This window comes from Bubalus bubalis, chromosome 8 (genome assembly GCF_019923935.1).
Source record: "Bubalus bubalis isolate 160015118507 breed Murrah chromosome 8, NDDB_SH_1, whole genome shotgun sequence".
Taxonomy (NCBI): Eukaryota; Metazoa; Chordata; class Mammalia; order Artiodactyla; family Bovidae; genus Bubalus; species Bubalus bubalis.
This window is the reverse complement of record NC_059164.1, coordinates 117,939,690-117,965,849: the sequence shown is the minus strand read 5'-3', so window position 1 is coordinate 117,965,849 and position 26,160 is coordinate 117,939,690. Positions and strand designations below refer to the sequence as shown.

Below are 26,160 nucleotides of genomic sequence, written 5' to 3'. Positions count from 1 at the left end.
TCTCTAAAAATTTGTTTACAAAAACATGAACAGTGTCGACTACTTCTGGAACGTACACGAAACACGAATTTGTAGTCTTCTCCTCTGAAGTCATTTGCATAATCAATCTATCTCAAATTATTAAAACTATAATCAAGAGCTAAGGAGTGTCCACGACCACATCAGTGGTATTTAGAGAGCAGACAAGGAAACAGTGCACACGACTGCCCAAACCAGTGATGAGCGACGTGAGACACAATCGGGCTGGCTCGTTCTAGTTTCTGGTAAAAAAAATTGAGCACAGGATATAATAAAACTAATTATAATGGCTTCTGATTTGATATATGAACAAGAAAACTAGAGGAAAATGGTCACATCAACCTTTCTGATCCTTAAAGTGTTAGTCGCTCAGTCGTGTCTGACTCTCTGCGACCCCATGGACTATATAGCCCATCCATCCATCCGTGGGATTCTCCCCATTTCCTTCTCCAGGGGATCTTCCCGACCCAGAGATCAAACCCAGGTCTCCCAAACTGCAGGCAGATTCTTTACCATCTGAGTTACCAGGGAGGCCATGATCCTTAAAACATTATCTTTAAAATGCCATTTCAAAGTCTTTACATGTTAATGAAACAAAAGAGCCCCCAAGAATATGCTTTTCTGCCCACCTTAAGTATAAATCCAAACTCCTTAAAATCAGCTCTCTAAAAGGGAGACCCTACAGTAAAATGAAAGTTTCCCTGGGAGCTGTAGTCACAGGTGAAATCTCAGGATATAATAAACCAGGGGGGTTTCTGAAAGGTGACAGCCTCTGCAGGGCTCTGACGGACACAGCACCCAGGAGGAGGCAGGGAGGCGGCAGCTGTCTTTGGACAGACACTAGCGCAGGTGGAGGGGAGAGGTGTGAAACACCTGGAGGCACAGAGGAGCGCGACGTGAAAGGAAGCCGGGCTGAGGCAGGGACAGCCTTCCACAGCGAGAAACAGAGGAGAGGCAAGCAACGCTGGCTTAGGAGAGGACACCCCACCACAGTCAGCAAAGGAAGGGGAAGACTTCCCGAACAAAAGGATTCACTGGGAGATGTTTAAGCAAGACAACGAAATAGTGAGGGTCGTACTTTGACAATTGAGTCTGGCAACACGTGACATGAAGTTCCCAGCACTCACACACCATGGGGACTGAACGCACACAGGGAATCACTGAGACAGGCGCGAATCTCAGCCTAGATGCCCGGCAGCACTGCCCCGCACAACCGTCTGTGCTGAGGAGCCGGTCCACGTGGGGCTGCCCGTGCCACACAACCAGTGAGTGCCTGCGATGCGGCTGGTGTGCCCGGGGAAGCGGAGGGGCCACGCGTCACTAGCGGCTGCCCTCGGGACACTGCAGCCCCAGCATGACCCCCAGGTTTTGGGGAAGATGCTGAGCTCCACTGCAGGCACTGTGAAAGGAGAGGACAGCCCCGCAAGAGGGCTGAAGTCGAATCTGGGGCTCGGGAAAGCCGTCCGCATGGACAAGACCCCAGAGAATCTACCAAGCAGAAAGGAAAAAAGAAACTGAACACGAAGAGAGAGCAAAGGTTAAGAAACACTGAAACAGACCACGAAGAACCTGCAGAGGGCAGTGAGGAGGAGGAGCCCAGGAGGAAAGGGGACTCAGGCGAGCCCTGCATCTGTCAGGCAACATGCAAACCGGCTCCCAGGACAGGGACATGGCGGAGGGGGAGACCAGGCTCAGGGTCCCGCCACCACGCAGGGAGCCAGGGAGACGGGTGGCAGCGAGCGGGCCCTCCTGCACCGTGGACGCCCCCCAGCAGCATGAATCCACCAGTAAAACACCAGACTCCTGCCCGCGAAGCCAGAGGAGAGTCGGCCAGGGGCAAAGCTGAGCGCCTGCGAGCCGCTGTCCTCAGTGGCTGCGAAGTATCCATGTGCAAGGCTCAGTTCTCGAGACACTGGGAGATAGCCGGCCTTCTCCGGCCCCCAGCAAAACCAGTGAATGCCTGCTCACATTCAAAGTTAGTGAATATGTTTTCCGAAAGAAGAACAATTTTTAAATTCAGAAATGTATTCAGATTTCCAAGTTCAATGGTAAGATCTACAGACTTTCATAAAAGGAGATGGAGGTTCATTAACTACTTAATCTTTAAAAATTAAAATAATTCACATAATTCAAAACCCAAAACCCTGTTAAAAAGTATACAGTTCCAAGTCCACTCTCTCCGCCTCCCTCGACCTGCCCCCCCTCCCGACCCCCCCAAAACCAGATGTGATGAATCGTGCCCATGAATCCTTGTGAATGCTCCCAGGTTTCTTTATGCAAATACACATTCTACCTTTCCCACCTTTAACACACAAAACATTATTACTCATTGTTCTGAAACTTCTTTTTTTCACTTAAACATGTATCTTAGAAACCTTTCCATATCAATGTAGAAAGGGCCTCCAAATTCCTTCAGAGTTCCTGACGATCAACGTTAAACAGAAGCTAAAGCCACAAATCCCAGCCCTGAAAATAAGAGGGACTACTATGAGCCTGGGAGGAGCTGAGACCGAGTTATCAGCCTAGACTTTACTAATCATCTTTTAAATACCTTCTTAAAAGCTGAAAGCAGTTAACATCTACAACAGCGAAAATAAGCCTATTTGCTCTTTTACGAGCTATGAAAAACACTCTAAATACTCAGAACCTAATATATTTAAACAATAAATAAAATTCCTAGAGTACTTTCTTAGAGGAAACAGGTGCTGTACTCATAAAACCCAGGCTACGTATAAAGCTCCTCTCTCATTAAACACCTTTTGGAAGCAGTTCTGTAGTAAACCTCAGGCCAGGGCAGTGGTACATCAAGTCCTGTCATTACTGCCCAGAGCAATGGACTTTGAGCTCCAATAAAACCAGCAGCCTGCTTGGGCTGCAGGTCCTCGGATCTCACATCCTGCTCTGATGCAATTAGCCCACAGTGAGCTAATCAACTCACCCAGGACTCACTGCCTCACGACGCCTCACTTCCTCAGACAGTAATAAACACCAGCAAGCCAAGATAGCACCTAATTAGCTAGCTGCACGACTGTTTACAAGGCAGCTGCGGCCGAGCGCTCCCTGCACACAGTTTGTGTCAAAGCATGCTTTCCTAGCCAAAGAAACAGCTCTTCACAAGAGGGGGCTCTGCCAGGCCACCGGGGACGCACGCCCCCACACGCCCGCAGCAGGAGGACCTCAGCCCCGGTGGACCCGCCACGTCCGCTCTCATGTCCTGCCCTGAGCACGTGTCTGCTGAAGTCTGGGAACCTGCTCGGCTATCACTCAAAGCACAGGGAAAACGGGAGCTCAAAGTTACCGTCACACCCACCGGCCACAGTTAAACTTCCATGTTTTGTCCTTCAAACGTTCACTTCACTGCTTTGAAAAACAAAAGGATTCCTCAGGTACCAAAAAACCGTCACGGCAATCTGACAGAACGAGCCATGACACAGCCCTCAGAGAAAAGCCCCTGCTGGCTCCCTCACACAGCCCCAGGCAGGCCCGAGCCCCCCACCAGGGCAGCAAGCCCAGGGCACCCGCGCGGCAGGGGGCGCAGCACTCGCCTGGCCCGTGGCACCAAGACGCGGTGCTGCACCATGAGCGTGTGGCAGATGGCCGCCATCAGCGTGAAGGCCTCCTCGCTGGCCGAGTCCCTCCACACCAGGCTCAGCAGCGTGTTGGTCTGCTGCTTCGTGTCCAGCTTCTTCAGACACTCCTCGGCGATGTACAGCACAGACAGCCGCCCATCCTCCTGAAAGGCAGAGAGACCGGTCGGTCAGCCACGTCCTGTCAGAGCTCAGCTCGACTCACATGTGAGAGAGGCATTATGTAAAGGTTATCCGCATCACGAAGAACAACCTCAGCGTCTCTGCTAAGTCGTGCCTCGAAGGGCCCCCACGTCCCCTGCAGGCGCCTGCGGAGCAGGCCCGCGGGCACGCAGCTGCTGGGGGTCTCACAGAGCTCTAGTCCTCACACTGAGAGCAGGGCTCACTTCACAGTGTTCAGACCGCTCTAGACGAAGCACACCTGTGTGAAAACGGATTATCATCTGGCAAAATTTCCACTTTAAATGACTTGAGATATCACAGTTTAAGCAATTATTTAAAAACTTAAGAAAAAAAAACCAAAAGAAATACACAAACCTGTCATTTTGTATCTTAACTTCTCTAAAATATCTGATACACTGACTAAAATCTGAGCTAATACTCAATGAAGTTTACCTATCTGGTGTATTAATGAAACATGTACTTTCCTCATGTGTGTATACACATATATACACATGAGTAAATAAAATATGACTATATATGCAGTCTTGGGTATTGCGGACCGTACTGTTTGGAAACCTGGATGAATGTAACTTCTGTAATCTGTAACAACCTGCTAAATAAACACTGTATGAGAGATGCGTCTCAAACATATGTATCTTCACTTTGTTGTTGCTGTTCAGTCACTCAGGCATGTCTGACTCTTTGCGACCCCATGGACTGCAGCACGCCAGGCTTCCCTGTCCTCATTATCTCCCAGAGTTTGCTCAAACTCATGTCCATTCAGTCGGTGATGGCATCCAGCCATCTAATCCTCTGTCGTCCCCTTCTCCTTTTGCCCTCAATCTTTCCCAGCATCAGGGTCTTTTCCAATGAGTCGGCTCTTTCAAAGTATTGGAGCTTCAGCTTCAGCATCAGTCCTTCCAATGAATATTCAGGACTGATTTCCTTTAAGATGGACTGATTTGAACTTCTTGCAGTCCAAGGGACTCTCAAGAGTCTTCTCCAGCAGCACAGTTCAAAAGCATCAATTCTTTAGCACTCAGCCTTCTTTATGGTCTAACTCTCACGTCTGTATATGACTACTTGAAAAACCAGTAGCTTTGACCAGCAGACCCTTGTCAACAAACTGGTGTCTCTGCTCTTCAACATGCTGTCTTTGTTTGTCATAGCTTTTCTTCCAAGAAGCAAGCGTCTTAATTTCGTGGCTGCAGTCACTGTCTGCAGTGATGTCAGAGCCCAAGAAAATAAAATCTGTCACTGTTTCCACTTTTTCCCCATCTATTTGCTATGAAGTGATGGGACCGGGTGCCATGATGTTCGTTTTCTGAATGTTAGGTTTTGAGCCAGCTTTCTCACTCTCCTCTCTCACCACTCAGGTACCAACTACACTGAGCAGTGGCACACGGCGGAGGCGGCACAGGCATGGCTCCAGATCACCGCAACAGAGCCAACATCCAGAGAGCGAGCCGCACGGGCTTCCTAGTCTACCAGTGCCTGCGAAAACTGCGTTTATTCTCTACTGTAGTCCGTTAAGTGCATAATGTGATGGCAATGTCTACTAAAACAATGCACCTATCTTAATTTAAAAATGTTGTATTGCTAAAAATGCTCACCATCATCTGACAACACAGAACTGCCAAAAACCTTTAACGTATAAAAAACAGTAGCTGAGAAGTATAATAAAATGAGGTATGCATACACAGATAGTATTTAAATGTCACAGAGTCTCCAGAAGGTATGAACAAACTGTCTTCTGAAAACAGAAATTTTATCTACTTTTCATTTATCAGATCTTACTTTTTTTTCACCATACGATTCACACATTTTTGCATCTGACTTGTGACAAGATGTAGCAAGAGTTCCAGCACCCACCAAAACCCTCTGTTTTGCCCTTTGTAACGAGCCCTGCCCTGGCCACACTGGCTGTCCCCCATCCTCCTCCTGCTGGGCTGGCTTCCTCTCTGCTAAGGGAGCCTCTGAGCCCTTCCACTCCACCCCCCCATCCCCTTCCCCCCAGCATATTCTCAAGTGTATTTTCCTGGGACTAGACTTGGCACCAACCAAAGAGACATATTCTAAACACAAAAAACAAACCAAAAAACAAAAACCTTAAATCTAGTACAGCCACACCTCAAGGCACTGCAATTGTGTAATTAAGAGAAAAAGACATCAGTGGCAGACTATACCACTTAGGTAAGACAAACAGCGTGTGTGTGACATAAAGCTTTTTATTCCTTGAAAACACACTGGAAACACTGCTAGGTAAGAAGAGGGAGAATGGGAACCTGGAGATAAAATGTGACAATGTACATAAAATGAATTTTAAAGTAAGTCATAATGTTTATCATCTATAAAATCTGTGAAAATAGACAAAAGATGTTCTGCAGTGTTCAAGAGATAGTTAAGAGGAAACGACCTTGCTTTTCTTTTAGGGGCTGGGGAGGAGGAGGAGGAAAGGGCCTGGCTGGGGTTTCTCTGTGGACTGATGAAGACGTTCTAGACTCAGTGGCAGCAGATGCCTAGCTGTGTTCATACACTGAGAAGTCCCTGAATAGTGTATCACTTTAAATGGGCTCATTCTGGGACTTTCCTGGTGGTCCAGTGGTTAGGACTTTGTACTTCCACTGCAGAGGGCACAGATTCAATTCCTGGGCAGGGAACTAAGATCTCACAAGATCCACATGCCGTGAGGCCAAAGAAAACAAAAAAAAAAAACAAAAAAATCCCCAAACAGATAGATAAGAATTTATTAAAAAAAAAATAAAAGTGTACATTTTATGGTAAAATGTATGTCAATCAAGCTGTTATTTTTAAAAATTCTTAAAAATAAAAGAGGAGAATAGTGCCTGACACACAGTGAGTGCTCCTCCTGCAAACAGGAGCTTAACCTTCTAACCCAATAGCTTCACTCAAAGAGTCGTGTCCTGAGTAATAACTAAAGTGATACACAGAGAAGCCCTACTTTGCAGTGAAACACCAAACATAAAAACTGCATGTCTCTATGTTGGAAAAGACTTTGATTCTGGCAAAGATTGAAGGCAAAGGGGGAAGGGGGTGACAGAGGATGAAGTGGTTAGATGTCACCACTGACTCAATGGACATGAATCTGAGCAAACTCCGGGAGATGGTGAAGGACAGGGAATCCTGGCCTGCTGCAGTCCATGGGGTCACAAAGAGTTGGACACGACTGAGCAAAAAACTAAACTGATAGACTGTGATCCTATTTCACACTAAAAAGGCAAACGCACATCTAAGTGTGCCCACACATCTGGGCATGGGTGTAAGGAAGAGGCATGGAGACTGCAAGGCGGCGCAGGCGAGGGCGCTCGCACAGCTGGGGGCTCACCGGAGTGCTGGCCGGCCTGTCGGCCTCCTCCCCCTCCTCTTCATCCGAGTCGCTGGCTGCATCCTGGCCGCTTGGGCGGGCGGGCGAGACGGGCAGCTGGGACAGGAGGGCCTGGAGGACTCGCAGGTGCGCCAGCAGCCCGTCCTCGGAGAGCGCGCCTTGGTGAGACAGCCACACCGTTAGTTAGGAGGGGTGAGAAACTGGAGGACGCGGGTGACCACTTCTCCTGACTCTGAGAGGCATTTCTGACCAGGACACACACTGCATTTCTAATATTTCATGTGCAGATGTGTGCACTCAAATATATTAGCGTAAGGTACCAAAACGCTACGACAGGCAACCCAGCAGCTTAGCATAAATGGGGAAAAACAGCCCCACACTCACAGAAATTGGCCCATTCAACTCTAAAATTCTTTTTAATCTGTGTGGCCCTGTTAAATCAGACTTCTTATCCTGCCTTATGACACTATGCCCGGGGACACCGGCCAGGCCACGGCCTTAAGCAAACGCGCTCTTCTGAGGAGCTCCTCCCCCAGAGGCCGTGCTGACAAGGGGACACCCAGCCGGCACCCCACCGGCCCGCTCCCATCTACGCATGCTGCCTCTACGTGAGCTCAGAGGGACACCCTACGTTTCATACCCAAGTAATTGTCACCAATAGTTAAAACAAAGTAGAAGAGCCACGGCGCGCCCCCGCTGGTGGCGGGCCATCTGCCCTCGAGGGACAGCAGCGCAGTCAGGAAGGGCTCGTACGGGAAGACGGTCCGCGCGTCCGCCAGGGCAGGGATGACGAAGTGGAAGATCTGCTCCGTGAAGGGGGCCGCCAGGACCTCCTTCGTGAAGGCTGTAAAAACCTGTTGCCTGATGAAGAAAAATGGAAGCTCGTAATAAAATCAAAACACGCTGTTCACAAAATCATTGATTAAAATCACTGTTCACAAAATAACCTTTTCATCAGACATGTTAAGTTTTTCAGATTAACTAGAGCACCCTAAACTTAATGCTCTAACATTCCTATTAAAAAAAAACAAACTTTGCTATGTTTTTCTATCTTCTGATAGCTACTAGAAAGCAAGAAAATAACCAGGTCACCAGAATTATAAATTTATGTTGGGTGCAGGCCAGATAAAAAAGTACATTTTTCTTTAAACTGAGTCACACTAATAAAGCAAAATTGACTTTCAAGTCTATATTTCAGACAGCATCCTGTGCCAAAGTTATTGTTAGATACAGATCTTCTGAAATTACAAAATCAATAAACTGATTTCATTCTCACCTTGCACCTTCTGGACAGGAGTTGTACGTAAAGTGCAATGGTTTTAAAACATTCTCTAGCAAAATTTTTGCTATAGGAACTCGAGATAAATCAGAATATTCAATACTTGAGGGAAGCTTGCTGTTAATTAACAAATAGAGAGATCTATAATACCCTAAAAGAAAAGAAAAGAAAAACATATTTATAAGTTGTATCAATTTGTATTAAAATATCAATACCCCTCTCTTTTTTTTTTACAACAAGGGGAAAAAAAACTTGGCAATTTTTAACTGCTCTTTATAAATCTCCATAGGTCCAAATTAAAGTTAGTTTTTCCTGCAAGTTTTTATCAAGCAAATCTTTTGGTTCCCAAGTAGCTTGAAGTGATGTGTAAAGTCGAGGAACCCACTGCTCAGCACCAACCATGATCAACTACATCCAATCACCTACACCACCTCTCATCTGGGACCAACCAAGACACAATTATTTCCGCACATCATCAAAGGACTCTATTTTCTTAAAATAAATTAATAACAACTTCTTAATACCACAAATACCTATGAGTCATCAGGTCTCCAACTGTCTTTAAACTTTTTTTTAACTAGTTTGCCTGAATCAGGAGCCAAGTAAAAAGCTCACAGTGGGATTTTCAAAAGCTGTCTCCTAGGCATCCTCCAAGTAACCACACCGCTGTGTGGCTGTAGAGACCATCACGCTGACCCAGGACTGCAGGCCCTGACCAGACTCCGTCCACAGCTCTGCGCTCCTGGCTGTCACTCCGCGCCTGGACTCTGGCCAGCGGGCTCGCTTGTTTGCCTTCTGACGGGACAAGATGCCCGGGTCCCACCTGCTCATCTCCCAGCCATTCCTCCCGGAACTCAAGTTCCCTTTAAAGAACGGCTCCCTCTGGAGACCACAGTGTGGACAACAAGGGGCTCACGTGTTTTACAGGCGACCTGCGTGAAGCAGACACACGGGCATGGCCCGCCTAAGCCGTGGGAGGGCTCCTCTGCCACCTCTAACATCCCAGGCCACCAGCCCTGCGGGGCTGCGCCCTCTCCTGAGGCAGGACGTGCATCTCCAGCTGTAGTCTGTGAGCACCTCGCCATTCTAAGCACACACGGACACACTCCCCACTTGTTGGGGGCTCCCCACTCTGCACCCGAGGTTCGGCCGCTGAACAGGGCTTCCCTGCAGGGGACCACTAGACCTGCTCCGTGACCACCCCAACCCTAACCTCACAGACACTGCTTAACCAGCAACACTCGACAAGACAGGGAAAGCTCTTCTGCTATAAAACTGAAAATACAGGGCCCTCTCTGGTGGTCTAGTGGTTAAGGACCCACCTGCCAATGCAGGAGACACAGGTTTGATCCCTGGCCCACAGACCCCACATGCCAGGGAGCAACCGAGCCCGTGAGCCACAACTACCAAGCCTGTGCTCTAGAACCCGGGAGCCGTAACCAAAGAAGCCCCTGCAATGAGAGGCCCAAGGACCCAAGTAACTGGAGAGCAGCCCCCCTCGCTGTGGCCAGAGAAAGCCGCTCAGCAAAGAAAGCCCACAATAGTAAAAAGATACTTAAAAATTTTTTTTTTAAATCTGAAAAAACAAATACATCAAGAAATTTTTAAACATATCAAGAAGAATTTTGAAGTGTCACATTATTCTATCAACGTCACATCTGTGTATACTGAACAGACTGGCACAGGAACAGCGTATAAGCAACAGCTTGGTCGCAGCTCTTAAGAGCTTCAGGCTAAGGCAACCTGGTATACAGTAACACAAACTTATGAATAAACAAGATGTTAAAATGTTGGAGACTAGTGATGTCAGGAAGTGACTTCTCAAAAAAGATGAAATACGGCCATGCCACAGAAGGCGCTGGAAGCAGCACTGTGTGTACGATTTCACAGTGCTGCCTAGTTCAAGACACACTCAGAAATGATGTCTATTCCTTAGTTATCGTCTTCACACTTTTAGAAAGCAAAAGTAAAAACTTTCTATGAAATGCTTAGCCTTAATGTCAATATATACAATAATAGATCAATACAGTGGACTTTAAAATTTCTTCTTTAAAGATCAAATTCTGTAATTTTCAATTTACTTTTAATTAACTCAGTAATTTCCCAAATTTTTCAACAAACTAAGTAGGGTTTCTTTTTGTTTTTAACTAGTCAATCAGTAAGGCTGGATGTATAAGAATTTAGTTTATACAATTTTAATCTTGAGGATTAAATTAGCTAGATTTAACCTAGAGTAATCCATCAAGAAAACAAAAGCAAAATTATGTTTTTATCAGTAACTGTTGCTTCCTGGAATGTCTTTTGATAGCTCCTTTTACGACCAGTAACACACCCATTTTAACGTTAACGCTCCTGGAGTCCAGGAGCCCTGCAGCGCCGATACCCCACCTGTGATAACAAGTCAGAGTTTTGCTGCTGTTGCTGACCACATGGCGTGGCCCGTGGGATCTCAGTTCCCCAGCGAGGGGCTGAAGCAGGGCCCCTGGCACTGAAAGTGCAGTCCTAACCACAAGGCCACCACGGACTCCCTGGAGTAAACTCTTGAAAAGGTCTATTTTGCGGTACTCAGCTGTCAGGGAGTCCTAAGAGCCATGTGCACGTCCTCGTCTTTCTGCCAGCGTCACTAAGGTGTCCTCAGAGGACTTTCAGATCGAGTTTATTACACCCGACAGCGCAGACGCTTGAAGACGGGCGTCACCGACTTAATATGAAACGTCAAACAAACTGAGCATCTTCCTCTTCTCTACTGAACCACTTGATTCCCGGGACAGGCTCTCTCCAGGTGGGTCAGCATGTCGCTGTGCTGGAGGCTGCCTGTGCCCAGCACCCGGGCCGCCAAGTTTAGCCATGGCAGCCCAGCCCAGCGCGGCCCAGCACGGCGGGCCCCGGTATCTGCGCCTCGGATGACTAGTTTCCTTCACTCTCAAGCAACAGGGAAGGTTAGAGATTAGATGCATTTCCAAATTCTGAGGGGGTAGAGAAGAGGAGAAATGCTAGAATCTGTGACCCACAAAGGTCCCATCCCAGCCGCAGACTCGCGGTCCCTGCCCTGAAAAGTGCCCTGGCCACTGCCAACTGCTCACAACAGCGCCACCCTCAGTTCTGACACCACCAACTCACCATTCTGAATCATGTAGTGCAAAATTTGTTCAATGACGGACACCACGTAGCTAGCATCTTGTAAAACAGGCAAGTAAGTGTCCTCAGAGGAGAACACCTCCAGCATCCTCATGGGAAGCGCGACATTCAGACTGTCATCGTTACAGCTCCGCAGCAACCTGTAAAAGTGGAAAAGGTGTCCCAGAGGCAGTAGACGGCAAGGGCCACCAAGAGGTCCTCACACTCTCCTCAGTCGGGCATGGGAAGTGCTCGGGCCCCTCTGCTCTAGTCCTACAACTTCCCCGAAAACAGACGGGCCTCAGGAAACAGCCAAGCACCGTGTCACTTGCACTTTGAGTCCTCATTACGAGCCACACAGGATGCTAGCTCCGGGTTGAGAGAGGAACATGCACAGTCGAGGAGGGAGGGAGAAGCAGGCAAGGAAATTCAGTGTGGGGAGGGTCTCACCGCGGAGCGCCCCTAACCCACCCGTGCTCCATCTAACCCAACTCAGCTAGGGGGGGTCCTTAAAAGTGCCCACCAGCTCCTTCAAACATGCCTCCTTCAAGATTTCCCATGCCCGAAACATCCCCCAAGAAGACAGCTTAATCTACTTCTGGGCCTAAGTCACCCAGCATTTTAACTAAAGACTCTCATCTCACTATGAGAATTATAGGCAGAAAAGAAGGCTTAGCTGTTACAAAGCTAAGTTTTATTTTCAGAGAAAGCATTTTTAAAAAACCAACTTTATGGAGACATAATTTACGTGTGATGATTTGTACTCATCTAAAGCAGGCAATACAGTGAGTTCATTAAAAAAAACTAAGATCATGGCATCCAGTCCCATCACTTTGAGGCAAATAGGAGAAAAGTGGAAACAGAGGCAAATTTTATTTTCTTGGGTTCAAAGATCACCGCAGATAGCGACTGCGGCCACAAAATTAAGATACTTGCTCCTTGGAAGGAAAGTTGTAACAAACCTAGAGTATTAAAAAGTAGAGATGTTACTTTGCCAACAAAGTTCCATAGAATCAGAAGTACGGTTTTTCCAGTAGTCACGTACAGATGTGAGAACTAGACCATAAAGAAGGCTGAGCACCAAAGAATTGATGCTTTCGAACTGTGGTGCTGGAGAAGACTCCTGAGAGTCCCTTGGAATACCAGGAGATCAAACCAGTCCATCCTAAATTAAATCAACCTTGAATATTCATTGGAAGGACTGATGCTGAAGCTGAAGCTCCAATACTTTGGCCACCTGATGGGAAGAGCTGATTCATTAGAAATGACTCTGATGCTGGGAAAGATTGAAGAGAGGGGGACAAGAGAGGATGAGATGGCTGGATGGCATCACCGACTCGATGGACATGAGTGTGAGCAAGCTCTGGGAGACAGTGAAGGACAGGGAAGCCTGGCGTGCTGCAGTCCTTGGGGTTGCAAAGACTGGGACACGACTGAGGGACTGAACAACAACAGCTGTGAGTTCTGACATCACACCAGCAGACACTGAACACATCTCTGCTCTGCCGCTCGGCCCTCTAGTAAGTTCTCCCTCCACTCTCCCCCAAGCTGTGCTGTCACTAGACTGTCTGCACTTTCTACGGTTTTACACAGTGGGAATCACACAGAACGTGCACGCCAACGTCTGCAGTCTTCCCTCAGCGGCTCTCTGAGGCTCTCAGCCGGCACTCGCCAACAGCGTGGGCCCTCTACTGCCAGCAGCGCTCCACAGCACGGGAACACCGGGTTTCGGGTACCTGTTCACGTGCTGACGGGGACCTGAGTCATTTCCAGTCTTTTCTTGTTATAAATAAAGCTGTCTGAACATTCAAAGCAGCCTTGTGGACCTGCCTCACTTCTGGGTAAGCTCCTGGGCGAGGAACTACAAGTCACATGGCAGCCGGACATCACAAGGAACCATCAACGTGAGAGGCGGGGCTGAGAGCCCCCGCTGCTCCGTCCCCACCTCACATGGTCCTGACACTTTAAAGGTGTAGCCATTCTAGCAGCCAGACCAGCGTGCTTTACTGTGGTCTGACACGCGATTTCCGTGAACACCTTTTCAGGTGCTCATTGGTCATTAGCCTGTCTCCTTTGCCGTGGGCTGTTTCTTGAGAAAATGAATAACCCATCCTGGGTGCACCCAGGCCCGACCCCAGGCCCTCCAGCCGCACAGCCTCTGCCCATTTCAGGCCGGGCTCCCCAGGCCCGTCTCCCTGCCCCGGGATCCTCACTAAGCAGGCTGTCAGCTTCCCCATGTCACTCTCCAGACACCACCGCCTCTCCCATCCGGGCCCGCGTCTGTGCCTGTGCAGAGCGCTTCTCCCTTCTCAACTCCTCTTACAGCCAAGCCAACAAGACCCGGTGCCCATCCTCCATCACAGCTCTCATCACAGGGACCCATGGGCTTACTGCAGGGAAAATCGCCAGACTGTGAAAGAGGGGGGAGGAGGAGACAGGGGGACTGGTGGCCGGCTCAGCTCAGTCACTGGGTTCCCTCCACCCCCGCCTTCCACAGGCTCGACCCCAACTCTGCAGACGTGAGCCTAGAGAAAACTAACAGCAATGCAAATGTTTCCCACACAGAGCCACACAAATTATTCCTGTTCCTGGCAATGCAAAGGGCTCTGTCAGACAGGGAATACAAATTCCCTGAGGCAGGTTCATCTGAATCAGCTGGAACATCTTACTGGTTCCCTCTTTGAGTAACCAGTTAAGTGAAGTCACTGACATATGCTCACACGCGAGTCCTGACTTTACTTAACAGTGAACATTACCAACTCAACGATCAATTCCGACTGCACTCCCCACGCTGTGCCTGGACTCTCCTGCTCCACCCAGGGCTCCACCTCTCTCGCAGCAGTGACCAGCCTCTGGTTCTCGGTCTACACTTTTCTTGCTCTTAGACAATGCACCTGAATTCCCACGGGGACTGAAAGAGGCGGCGGCACAGGCTCCTTCTCTGGTAACTTGCCTGCACAAAACAACTGGCGCTGCTAACAGATCACTGCTTTCATTTTTCTTTCTTAAAATTTCATTCCTCATCTAAGAGAACCAGCTTCCCCAGAGAAAACAGTCCCAGGCTCGGGCTTGCAGGGGAGGTGTTAAGTGAGCCCAAAGTACCGTGGTCCCAGGAGACACGGAGGCTTGAAAGACGGGGTGGGGGGCTTCTGAGAAGAGCTCCCTCCAGCAAGCGCTGAAAGCCAACACGAGGCGGAATGAGCCTGAAGGGAAAGGAGGCAGGGTCCTTTTCACAAACAAGCCAACAAACCAGCACTGAAGAAACAAGACCATTAGAAAAATCAGCACTGAATGAGCTGTGGGTGGACACAACAACAGCATCAAGCACAGATCATCAAATGTGAAAACCCCCAGGTGGAAGGTGGCGCCCTAAGAGAGGAGAGCCTGGGCCCGTGCAACGCAGAGAGAAGTCGTCAGCCGCACTTGGCCTCGCTGAGCACAGACACGCCTCAGGACGCGTCTGTGGTGTGAGGTGCTCGTCTCTCACACGCCCTGCTCCAAGGCAGTCTGGTTATACACGTTTAAACTGAATCGAGTGTGCCCCCATGCCAGCAACTCTCACGGGGCGCCACTGGACAGTGTCTGGAGACCTGCAGGGTCAAGTGGCTGCAGGCCAGGATCCTGGTGGCAAACACCGCACACGGGGCCACGCCCACCGCACACGGGGCCACGCCCACCGCACACGGGGCCACGCCCACCGCACACGGGGCCACGCCCACCAGAGGCTGCATCAGCCCCAACGGGACGAGGGGAGACCTGAGACCCCGTTGAAAGGAAACAGAGGAGATGAAGGAACCAAAGGGATGCTAAGGCCATCAAAACAGAGAAGATAAAGCTTTTGAGATAACTGAGGAAATGTGAATAGGGAGCAGATCACGACAGCAGAGAATTACCATTTGTTCTCTCAGAGGAGAAAATAGCACCGCAGTCCCCAGAATGCGCCTTCCCAGGACAAGTACGGGGAGCAGCGAGCGCCATGCTGTCTGCAGCCCCCTTCCACACGCGCCAGAAAAACAGCGCGCTGTGTGCGTGCAGACGGACAGAAAGCAAATGAGCAAATGGAACTTGAATCCAGGAGCACGATATACGGTGGTGCTGCCACTTTTCTCATGTCAGAAATTTTCCAAGACAGAAAGCTGGGGAAAACAAGCAGAAACTGCATTTGGATCTATCATCTATTAAAATTACTTGCTGGATGAATACCTTCAAAAGCACATTAAGGGCCACAAACTATAAGCCCAGGTCAAGAGAGCCCCAGACTCTGCTGCTCTGGGCGAGGGCATGCCTGACACCTCTGAGGGCTTGTGTGTAACAGAGGCCACGGCGCCCAGGCCCTCCTGTGGGGTGCAGGCGTCTACAGAGAAGGTCCACGGACCCCTGCTCCAGAGAATCAACGCACACAGTGTGTTTTTCAAAGGACGTTTTTCGAGAAATAAAAGGGGTTTGGAAAAAAAAAAAGATTTCCTGGGACTCTCGATCATCCACATTCTCTCTTTGGGGGTTTTCCACTTTGCCTCTAGTGCAGCTCAGGATCTGGAAAAGTCAGCTAACAGGCCTCATTCTGATATGAACCCTAAATAAACCTTACTACACGCAACTTCCAGAAAATTAGCTGAAAGGGTATTAAAGGCTCAGAATCATTTGAAAGTTGGCTACGGTGCAGACACCATCAAATTTTAGAAAAATGGTGAAGATGTTAATTTGCTTTTTCATTCAAGTGCTACTGCTCACATCACCTCAATGTGCTCTGTACCGAGTCCAGGACACAGGTCAGGAGAGCCTGATGAAAGGCCTGACCCTTCACCCGCAGGCAGTGACCCGGGGGCCTGGGATCAGTGACCATCAGCACAGAGACGGGCCTTTCAGCTGGCCTGTCCACTTGCCAAGCAACCAGATGCCTGACGTCCCACAGAGCGATTCCAGGCCACACCTGGAAGAAAACATCCCCTGGAAGGTATGCTTCACTACATTTTACTTTCTAAAGAGAGGATCACGGGAGTAAAAACTAACACACATAACATTTCAGTCTTAAAAAAGAAAAAAAAAATCCAACAACAACAGGAAAACTACTAAGACACTGAAACACAAACGGTGTTTTTCTAGACGAGACCACCACGCCACCCGCGCTGGGGCGACATGGGTTTACCTGCAACAGAGGCTCATCAGCCTCTTTATTTGAAACAAGCATGTGAGTCTCTCAGATCCTTCCAACTGCTGGACAAACAGAGCACTGTGTTTAATCAGGTTCTGATACATCCATATCTGAAAGAGCAAAACATACAACTCGTTAGTCTGTAAAAAGTTAACTGTTTTCTAATTACATAACATGCCAAATGTCCTTAATTGGCAGACACAATCAAAATAATCAAAACGTGGTTAAGAAATTAATCTTCTAAGTCAAGGTTTTAGTGAGCAGGATACACACGTCCTGACTTTTCCATCCTAAAAAAGCACACCAGCACGAAGTTAAATTACTAAACACTAACAGTACTTGAAAACTCACATACACATGAAACAGAAACAGTTCACTTGCAAAATTTAGCAGTCCACAATAAAAACACTGAGAGTCAGTGTTAATCCTAAATTACAAAGGACAGCAGTTTCCTCGCATCCGTCTTCTCTAGCTTCCAGCACCGTTTCTGTGGATGCTCACCTCCCCAACCCTGTGAAATGCTGGTGGAAAAGGCCATCTTACAGCCTCACCACCTCCGATACAAGGCCAGGCGTGCAACAAGTCAGGTGAGAGGTGTGTCACAGCTAGATGCAGGAATCCCATCACAATGTTTGTACAAACCATCACAGCGTGCACTAAAATTACAGCTTTATTTGTCAATTATACTGCAGCATGCTTGAGGGGAGAAAAGGTCAGAGCCGTGGGGGGATGGCCTGAACCCCCACCGTCCTGGACATGACCAGTGATGGGGGCACAAGCTCAGCAAGCGTGGACTCAGACTTCCATCCAGCTCCACCCAGGAGCCTCTCTAGTGTGGACGCCGCTGCCATGAGTGACCGAAACACCACACCCAACAAGGAACCTCCTGGACTCGCTTTCTCTACAATATGTTGGTTGCTACCTGTTCATTTATCAACAGAAACAGCGACAATTAAGAGAGCCTCTCACGTGTGCCTGTCACGTTCAGTCTCCCCTTTGACAGGAAAACTTACTTAATATGAGATGTTATCAAAGTCTGAGTACAAGTGTTCTGCCTGGTAAATCCCCAGTGGGTCCAAAGTTGGTGGAAAGGAACTCGGAGACCCGGCCCAATTGTTCATCTGCCTACACAGAAGCTGTTGGAGCTGCGTGTCCGTATTTCCTCAGGAACCAACGTGACACAAGTGTTTCCTGCACTATCTGACATGCAGTGCATTCTAAAATTCATACTACCCGCGCAGTCCATTCATACTACCGCGCAGTCCATTCATACTACCACGCAGTCCATTCATACTACCCACACAGTCCATTCATACTACCCGTGCAGTCCAGTTTGTTCAGTCACTCAGTCATGTCCAACTCTTTGCTTTCCAGTGCAGTAAGTTGAAACCAGCAACCTGTAAAAAATCAAAGTCTACCTGTGCTTTTTGGCTGGCACTTACTGCTGTCTTCCTCGCAGTCACACATGTCATGAACTTATTCTTGGCTTTGTTGATCTGTATTTAAAAACTTATGTTGTGGAGTAGCTTCGTTAGCGTCTTAGTCTAAAAGAGTGAGAGGTTATTTGTTGTACTTGGATAATAATTCAAACAGGAGAAGATGAAGATTCAAGTAAAAGCAGCGTCTCTGGCCTTTCAGCCTGCTGCTCACCGCCCGGTCTGACTCTTCTCAGTGGCCTTGCAGAGCCCTGCTCTGTGCGTGAGTCACAGAGGTGTGCCCTCTTCTTGTTTGAACGCGTGCTGGAGCGCGCGGAAACCCTGCTGCACCCCCCGCCGCGCCGAGCACTGTGTCTGGAGGCAGTTCAGGTCAGTACACATGGATCTCCTGCACTTTAAAGCAGTTCTCTGTGAGCCTCCCTGTGACGAGCGTTCTGCAGTTACCTAGCTGTCATGTAGTTTAATGGCCATTTAGGTTGTTTTCGACTTTTTTTTGGTAATTGAAGCAGCATTGGGTGCATATACTTACATGTGTGCCGGTAACGTTTGCAGGTTAAATTGCTAGGAGGGTTGATCAAAGTCCGTGTACACTGTGAATTTTTATAGTGATTTGCAAACCGCCCTCTGAGGAGAGCACACCAGTGCATGAAGGCAGCTGCTGCCCGTCCTCGCCTCAGCCTGTTACCTGAGGGTAGATTTGCTAGTCAGGTTAAAGCCTGCCATTGCTTTTGTATTGCTTTTTTTCCCTAAAAATGAGTAGAGGATGTACTTTTATATATTTTGTATATGTGAACTCCTTTTTCAGATGTGTTTTTTGCATATATCTTGCCCCAGTTTTTAACCACAGTTTAAAACCATCAATTCTTCGGCGCTCAGCTTTCTTCACAGTCCAACTCTCACATCCATACATGACTACTGGAAAAACCATAGCTTTGATTTTAGAGCCCCCCAAAATAAAGTCTCTCACTGTTTCCACTGTTTCCCCACCTATTTGCCATGAAGTGATGGGACCAGATGCCATGATCTTAGTTTTCTGAATGCTGAGTTTTAAGCCAACTTTTTCACTCTTCTCTTTCACTTTCATCACGAGGCTCTTTAGTTCTTTGCTTTCTGTCATAAGGGTGGTGTCATCTGGTATCAATATCTGAGGTTACTGATATTTCTCCCAGGCAATCCTGATTCCACCTTGTGCTTCATCCAGCCTAGCATTTTGCATGATGTACTCTGCATATAAGTTAAATAAGCAGGGTGACAATATACAGCCTTGACGAACTCCTTTCCCAATTTGGAACCAGTCTGTTGTTCCATGTCTGGTTCTAACTGTTGTTTCCTGACCTGCATACAGGTTTCTGAGGTCAGGTGGTCTGGTACTCCCACCTCGTAACCCATTAACAGATAACAGTAGAAGGTGTAGTAAACACTGTGACCTCTACCGGGCACCTGCAGGAACTGTAAGAATAAGGTTGTAAATACACTGGTCAAGTAATTATGGTTCAACAACATAAAGAAGCCCTCAAAGCGCTTTCTTTAACACTTCTTGGACTGCGTTTGTTTTTTTTTTTTAAATTAAGGTACAACTGATGTTCCTGGAGGAGGAAATGGCAACTCCCTCCAGTATCCTTGCCTGGAACATCGCACAGGCAGAGGTGCCTGGAGGGCTGCGGTCCACGGAGTCTGGAAGAGTCAGACATGGCTGAGCACACGTGCAACACGGAAGTGATGGGCGATGTTACATAAGTTTCACGGGCACAACATAACGATTCAAGTGTTTAAAACTACACTCCACTTATAGTTATTATAAAATACTGGCTTTATTCCCTGTGCTGTGTGATGTATCTCTGGAGTGGACTGGACTTGGATATTGTTTTTAAATTTCTCTAGAAATGCACCAACATCATCATTCGCAAAGTTCTAAGGACATTAAATATCTGCTTTGCTTCACTTTTTTTTTTCTGCTTAACTCTTTTTTTTTTTTTTTTTTACTAAATTCAGATATATAAACTTTCCTTATGCATCCTTTCTCAAGAAGTCAACTGAAGGTTTGTATCAATAAAACGAGGGAGTACACCAAGCAGGCGAAAAGGAGTGCAATCAGGAGAGAGGCTCTGAAACTGAAGAGAAGCGAAGTGAGTGTTCCCAGGGTGGCTGCACCATGGCCACAGCGCAGCAGGCTCCCGGGCGCACAGGACGCCTGGGGGGGGCGAGCGCCAGCGGCCTGACCGAGGGAAGCTGGAGGAGGACCCGACCCTCAGAGACCAAAGATGAGGACACAGAAGTGACACGATATTTAACTCCAGAGTGATTCAGGAAAGCTACACAAAAGAAAACACTGTTTTAGCAGAGAGCATATTTAGTCATGATAATAAAAAATAAGTCAAGGGAGTAGGTAGAGCCACATATGCTGTTTTGCACGGAGCACCTTAAATAAATAAACTCCCAATAGCGGTGTCACACCTGCTCTTAAGACAGCAATCAGGGAACCTGAAGATGGGGCAGGAGACCTACCCTCCACATATTATGCGACTGGTTTATTGTTCTTGCATTTTTGTTTGAAAACTGAATAAACCATCTGGTTCGTTTTTGTCGTATGAACCAGGTTTGAGGAGCTGGCTAATTCTAACTCTATGTAGGGCCATGGGGCCAGGCCACTGCATACCTAGAAACCACGCAGGACTGCTGACCGGACCTCGGGGCAGCCAGGGGCCGCTCTCCAAATGCAAGGGCGCTCTGGAGAGACACTCGACCCTCCTGACTGTCTCGCCCCACAGACCCAGCGGCTGCGCTCCACGGCTGACCTTCAGTCTGCGAGCGCGGGAAGGAGGGACGGTCTGCTCCGACAGAGCGCCGAGGCCCTGCTGCTGTGCATTTCTCATTCCTCTCCTCATTGGCCTCAGCCGAGAAAAGGTGCGTGTAAGGCAGCCACCTTCACCGCTCTCGAGGTGTTCCTCCCATGGCCCATCCCGGTTCAGAACAGGAAGCAGTGTGGGTGTTAGAACCAGAGCCCACCCCGGCAGTGAAGCACCCTCCATCTCCTATACTTGAGTTTCACACAAGGGGGCTGCCAGTCGCACGGCTGGACCACGGAAGGCTGACCTTACACTGCAGACTCATCTTTCAAATTGAAACTTTTATTACAAATAAAGATTTCTAAGAATAAGTATGTATTCAACCTAATGATCACACAGGAATCTGTACTACCTCCTGGGAAACTGGACTCAGTGACAAGTTCTACTTTTTAAAAAGACTGAGCCAGTCATGGATGTCCCCCATTAATACACACCACTCATCACTGGTGACCTCACAACCTGTAAAGTGTGTTAAGTTATACAGTTACGTTCTGGGTGGCAGGCTCCGCGCTGAGCCTGGTGTGGACCGTGCACTCCGGACCACGGTGCACAGTGCGTGCACAGCACAGCACCCCGTTTCTTGTATCTGAATTTCCGTAATTAAAAAAAAAATGAAAAAGCCTACAGAAAATCGGTATCAACTTTAAGAGGAAAAACACATGATCACAAAGACAACCCATTGCCGCTGACCGCGGAGGTTCACAAGGAGAGCCATGCTGGAGGGCTGTCTGCCCAGTGAACCAAAAGCTGGAGAACATTCACACAAGGGTTAGAGAAAGCAGAGCCAACACTCACCAAGCGTTGTGAGTCTTCACTCTGTCTGTAAAAAAACAGAAGCTGCCGCACCAGGAGGGTAAGGTTGGGACCACTGGCAAGGGGAAAAGCGCCACCGGACTGGGACAGGCTGGCACAGCGGTCGAACGCACTCCTCTGGATGGAACACTGGAAACAGACCGAGACAGAGGGCGGCGTCAGTGCTCGTGGGGCCCGAGGCCTCCAGGGTCGCTGGGAGCACAGACCGAGCGCGAGGGCTACGCCACGCGGAGGTCACGGCTGGTCGCCTGGGGTGCAGTTGCTGCACACCCTCTACAGGGGTCACCGCCACCGTCCACTGTCATCTGTAGCCGTGGTTTGGCCTAGGTTTGTATTTCATAATTTAAAACCACCAAAAAACTCATCTAAACTAGTAAAATCACTTGTTGGGGAAAATACTATTATCCACATTAACTTTCTTTTTTTAAAAAATTTTTTTATTGAAGGATAACTGCTTTACAGAATTGTTGTTTTCTGCACATTAACTTTTATTAAACAAGTACACACAAAAATGCACATAAAATGAATTTCAACTCTAAGAATCCAATGCTATATTCAAAATAAGTTTTCTCATGCCTAATTCCTTCTCAGTTTAAAAGCAAACTTACTTGTTGTTTTCTGTCTCTATAGCCTCGAATAAATGACTGGATAATTATTGCATTTTTCAATCTTCGCCTTTCTTCCTGAATAACACAGGAAGGAAGAACAATTGGTCAGAATCAGTGAAAATGACATATACTAGTTAAGACTACACACCACAAAATCCACTCTTTGAAACATACCATTCACCAATTTCTAATATATTCAAAGTTATACAGTCATGCCCACTGTCTACTTTCAGAACATTTTCATCACTTGGCCCCATAAAACCCCTGAACCGCTGGCCATCAGTCACCCCTCACTCTCTGTCCCACCCCATCCCTCCACCCTGCCCTGCTGCTGCTAAGTCGCGTCAGTCGTGTCTGACTCTGTGTGACCCCAGAGACTGCAGCCCACCAGGCTCCCCCATCCCTGGGATTCTCCAGGCAAGAACACTGGAGTGGGTTGCCATTTCCTTCTCCAGTGCATGAAAGTGAAAAGTGAAAGTGAAGTCGCTCAGTCGGGTCCGACTCTAGCAACCCCATGGACTGCAGCCCACCAGGCTTCTCTGTCCACGGGATTTTCTAGGCAAGAGTACTGGAGTGGGGTGCCATTGCCTTCTCCGCCACCCTGCCCTGGCAACCACTAATCAACTTTCTATCTCCATGGAACTCTACTCTGGACGCTACACACAAGCAAACCATAATACGCAGCCCCTGAACCTGCATGTGGGCCCCCCATGTGCCTGCACTCAGAGACAGTCCAGTGGTATCACACAGCAACCTGCCAGGCGAGCGCCACTCCTGTTTCAAAGACACAGAGACTCCACTCTCCATAGAGACTAGGGATGCCAAAAGATACGCGTCAGAAAGCAAATGCAGGTGTGACAGGAAAACCGGTGCTCTGTCTTAGCACGCAACGCCACCTCACAGCCTCCCTGAATGGCACCTACAGGCGTGAACGGCACACACACACTCATAAAGTCACACCGTCAGGCCACAAAAGTGCACTTTCTGAGCTTGAGATGGTTATGAGGGAACCCCTGAGCTTGAACCAATTCTAAGGGTACTTGATGATAAACTCATAACTCATCCCAGGCATTTTCAACACATTCATTTTTGTTCATTCAGTTGTTAACTAGGGAGGAAGTCTCAGTAACACTCTAGTTCTCTGGCAGGTGTACCGGAAACAGATCAGCCCTCACAAGGCCTCAAGGTCGGCCTGCAACCAGCTTATCCCCCCTCAGTTAAAGGGGGTTTACTGTCCCACTCCCTACTGCCTGCCAGAAACAAATGCAATGCTCTCCGAAAAGAAGAGGTCACATTCTAGAACCTGAACGCATCATTCTGGTTAGAACATACGATGCCCAGTATTCAACCAAAATAACCAGGCAAAAGACAAGAATTTAAAATCAAGAGGACAAACAACACAAACAAACCCACAGGAATTCCAAATACTGGAGTTTAAACATTATCTTTAAAAATCTAAAATTATGTTCAAGAAATTAAAAGACAAGAGAACTGGTAAATAAAAGAATCAAATAAAATTCTAGAACTGAAATAAAAACTGGAATTCAGAACTCAGTGGATGTATTTAATAATCAGACATCACTAAAAGAGGTAATTTGTAAATCAGAAGTTAGAGAAGAGACTAGCCAAATCAAAGCATAGATATTCAAAAGGATAAACATACAGAGAAGAGGACATAGCGTGAAGGTCACATTACATCTGTAATGTGAGCCCAAGGGGAGGAGGAGGAGGAGAGGGGAGCTGGAGCAGAAGCACCGCAGGGAGCGAGGGCTGCCTGAGCGCTCCAGAGAAGGGCAGACGAGCAGAGCAGAGCAGCAACCAGCGCACCGGCTTCCCTGGTGGCTCGCCGGTGAAGAGCCCTCCCGCAGAGCAGGAGACCGGGCTTTGAACCCTGGGTCACAGGGATTCTTGGGAGGAGGGAATGGCTACCCACTAGGTGTCCTTTTCTTGTTTTTCAGTATACTTTTCTTGTTTGGGCAGTGACCCTCAAGGGAGGGCAATTTCACCACCAAGGAAGCATTCGGTGATTTCTGGAGACATCTGCAGTTGTCCCAGTGTGGGGAGGGAGGGTTGTGGCATCTGCTGGAGAAGGCCCTATGTATGTATATGTGACATAACATGTATCTGCATGTATGTTAAACTTCAGAAACCATTCCGGACCTGTTGATTTTATGGTGCATCATCTACTCTGGAACCAAAGTAGAGGCCAAGGGATGGGCTAGCCCTGCAGTATGTGGGCAAGTGCCCGACAAGGCACCGCCTGGCCCAGGACCTACATCAGCAGCCCGGAGGCAGGGAGATCCTGCCCCAGCGTCCTTGCACCTGCGGCCCCCTGGCCCAGGAGGCTCTTGTTCCAGCTGCCGCAGCATTCCTGCTCCGTCCTCAGGAGGCCCTTGTTCCAGCTGCCCAGCGTTCCTGCTCCGTCCTCAGGAGGCTCTTGTTCCAGCTGCCGCAGCGTTCCTGCTCCGTCCTCCAGGACTTCACTCAGCTCTGACGAGCTCAGAGACGCCGTCCCTCAACACCGACAGCAGGCCCTCCGGGTCCCCCTGCAGGACCCTGCCTCACACCTGCGGTCCACGCCCAGCAGGAACACTGTCTCGTCTTATCCACACCCACACACCCAGCCGGCAGAACACTACCTGGGCCGGGACACGAGCTCTCAATACGTGTGTGTTAAAGGAATGCATGACTTATTAAAAACGAAACAAGAAACTACCCAGAAAAGCAGGCCACAGGATACCACACTGCTGATGAGTCAACAAGGCAAAGCCATTTTAAGAAACTGTCTCCGAAGACGAAATGTAAAATAGACTGGAACAAAAGGGGTCCCTAGCCCCTTTCGTGTATTCAGCTTCTTCACAAACACACAAACAGTGCACACAACCTGCATTCACAGGGAGTCTTCTCCTACTTGGTAAAACACGAACATACTCCAAGACTTTCTACCGCTTCTGGAAGCCACACCACAAGCAACCACATGAACCGAAAGTCTATGTCCTCCCCACTCTGGAAACTGCTCTTTTAAGCCCATCTTTTCTACATTCTTTTAGCCCATCTACATTAGATGACTCACCATACAATCAACAAATCCAGAATGGTTTCAGAAGTTTAACATACATACAAATACGTGTTATGTCACATATACATACACTTATCTATGTGTATCAAACAGTAAAAGCAGGGCTTAGCTAAACGCTATGGAGACGGCTTGTCGACAGGGACTGTTACACACTGCTTACCTCCCTCTTTCTTCTTTCTTCCTGAGTACGATGTAAAAGAGAAGCCTTTTCTTCCTAAACACAAAAACAGAGAAAAGACAAAGGGTGTAATTTCAAATTCTAAAATGCTCTCATACAAAAATTACAGAATGCTGTGACCCAAAAGAATTCTAGAGATCATCCAATCCAACTGTCTGACGATAAGAAATCCCAGGCACAGGGGTTAAATGGCCCCTCCCCCAGGCCACCCCACCCCCAGGCCACATATCAAGTCAAATTTATAACGCTAGTCGTTTTCTAAGAACAGAATCTCATTTCTTCACACACACACACACACACACGTTAGTGCGAGTGAAGCCGGCAGGTGTGAGGAAGGTGAGCACGATGTCAGCGCCCGCCTGTGAGCTCACACCAGGCTCTGCGAGAGCACCAGGGGCAAGGCCAGGCCAACACAGGACCTCCCGTGGTGTTTCCAACAGCTCTGCATGTGCCTGTACTATTATCTCAACAAAAATGTCAATGAAAAACTCAACTTTTCATTGTTACCAGAGTTTTAAAAAATTATTTTCATCATAAGT

At 48.2% G+C, this 26,160-nt stretch overlaps 1 protein-coding gene across 4 annotated transcripts in view; it reads right to left on the bottom strand.

Moving 5' to 3' along the window:
* Positions 1 to 26,160, bottom strand: part of UBE3C (ubiquitin protein ligase E3C) — a 116,056-nt gene that overhangs the window by 66,676 nt on the left and 23,220 nt on the right. For all 4 annotated transcript variants that reach the window (XM_045166507.1, XM_045166508.1, XM_045166509.1 and 1 more), the window contains exons 2-10: positions 25,604 to 25,657; positions 22,365 to 22,439; positions 21,739 to 21,885; positions 16,656 to 16,771; positions 11,513 to 11,670; positions 8,390 to 8,543; positions 7,754 to 7,974; positions 7,114 to 7,271; positions 3,564 to 3,751 (exon numbers count right to left, since the gene is read on the bottom strand). In XM_045166507.1, coding sequence (XP_045022442.1) covers positions 3,564 to 3,751; positions 7,114 to 7,271; positions 7,754 to 7,974; positions 8,390 to 8,543; positions 11,513 to 11,670; positions 16,656 to 16,771; positions 21,739 to 21,885; positions 22,365 to 22,439; positions 25,604 to 25,657 — 1,271 coding nt within the window. The remainder of the gene's footprint in view (positions 1 to 3,563; positions 3,752 to 7,113; positions 7,272 to 7,753; positions 7,975 to 8,389; positions 8,544 to 11,512; positions 11,671 to 16,655; positions 16,772 to 21,738; positions 21,886 to 22,364; positions 22,440 to 25,603; positions 25,658 to 26,160) is intronic.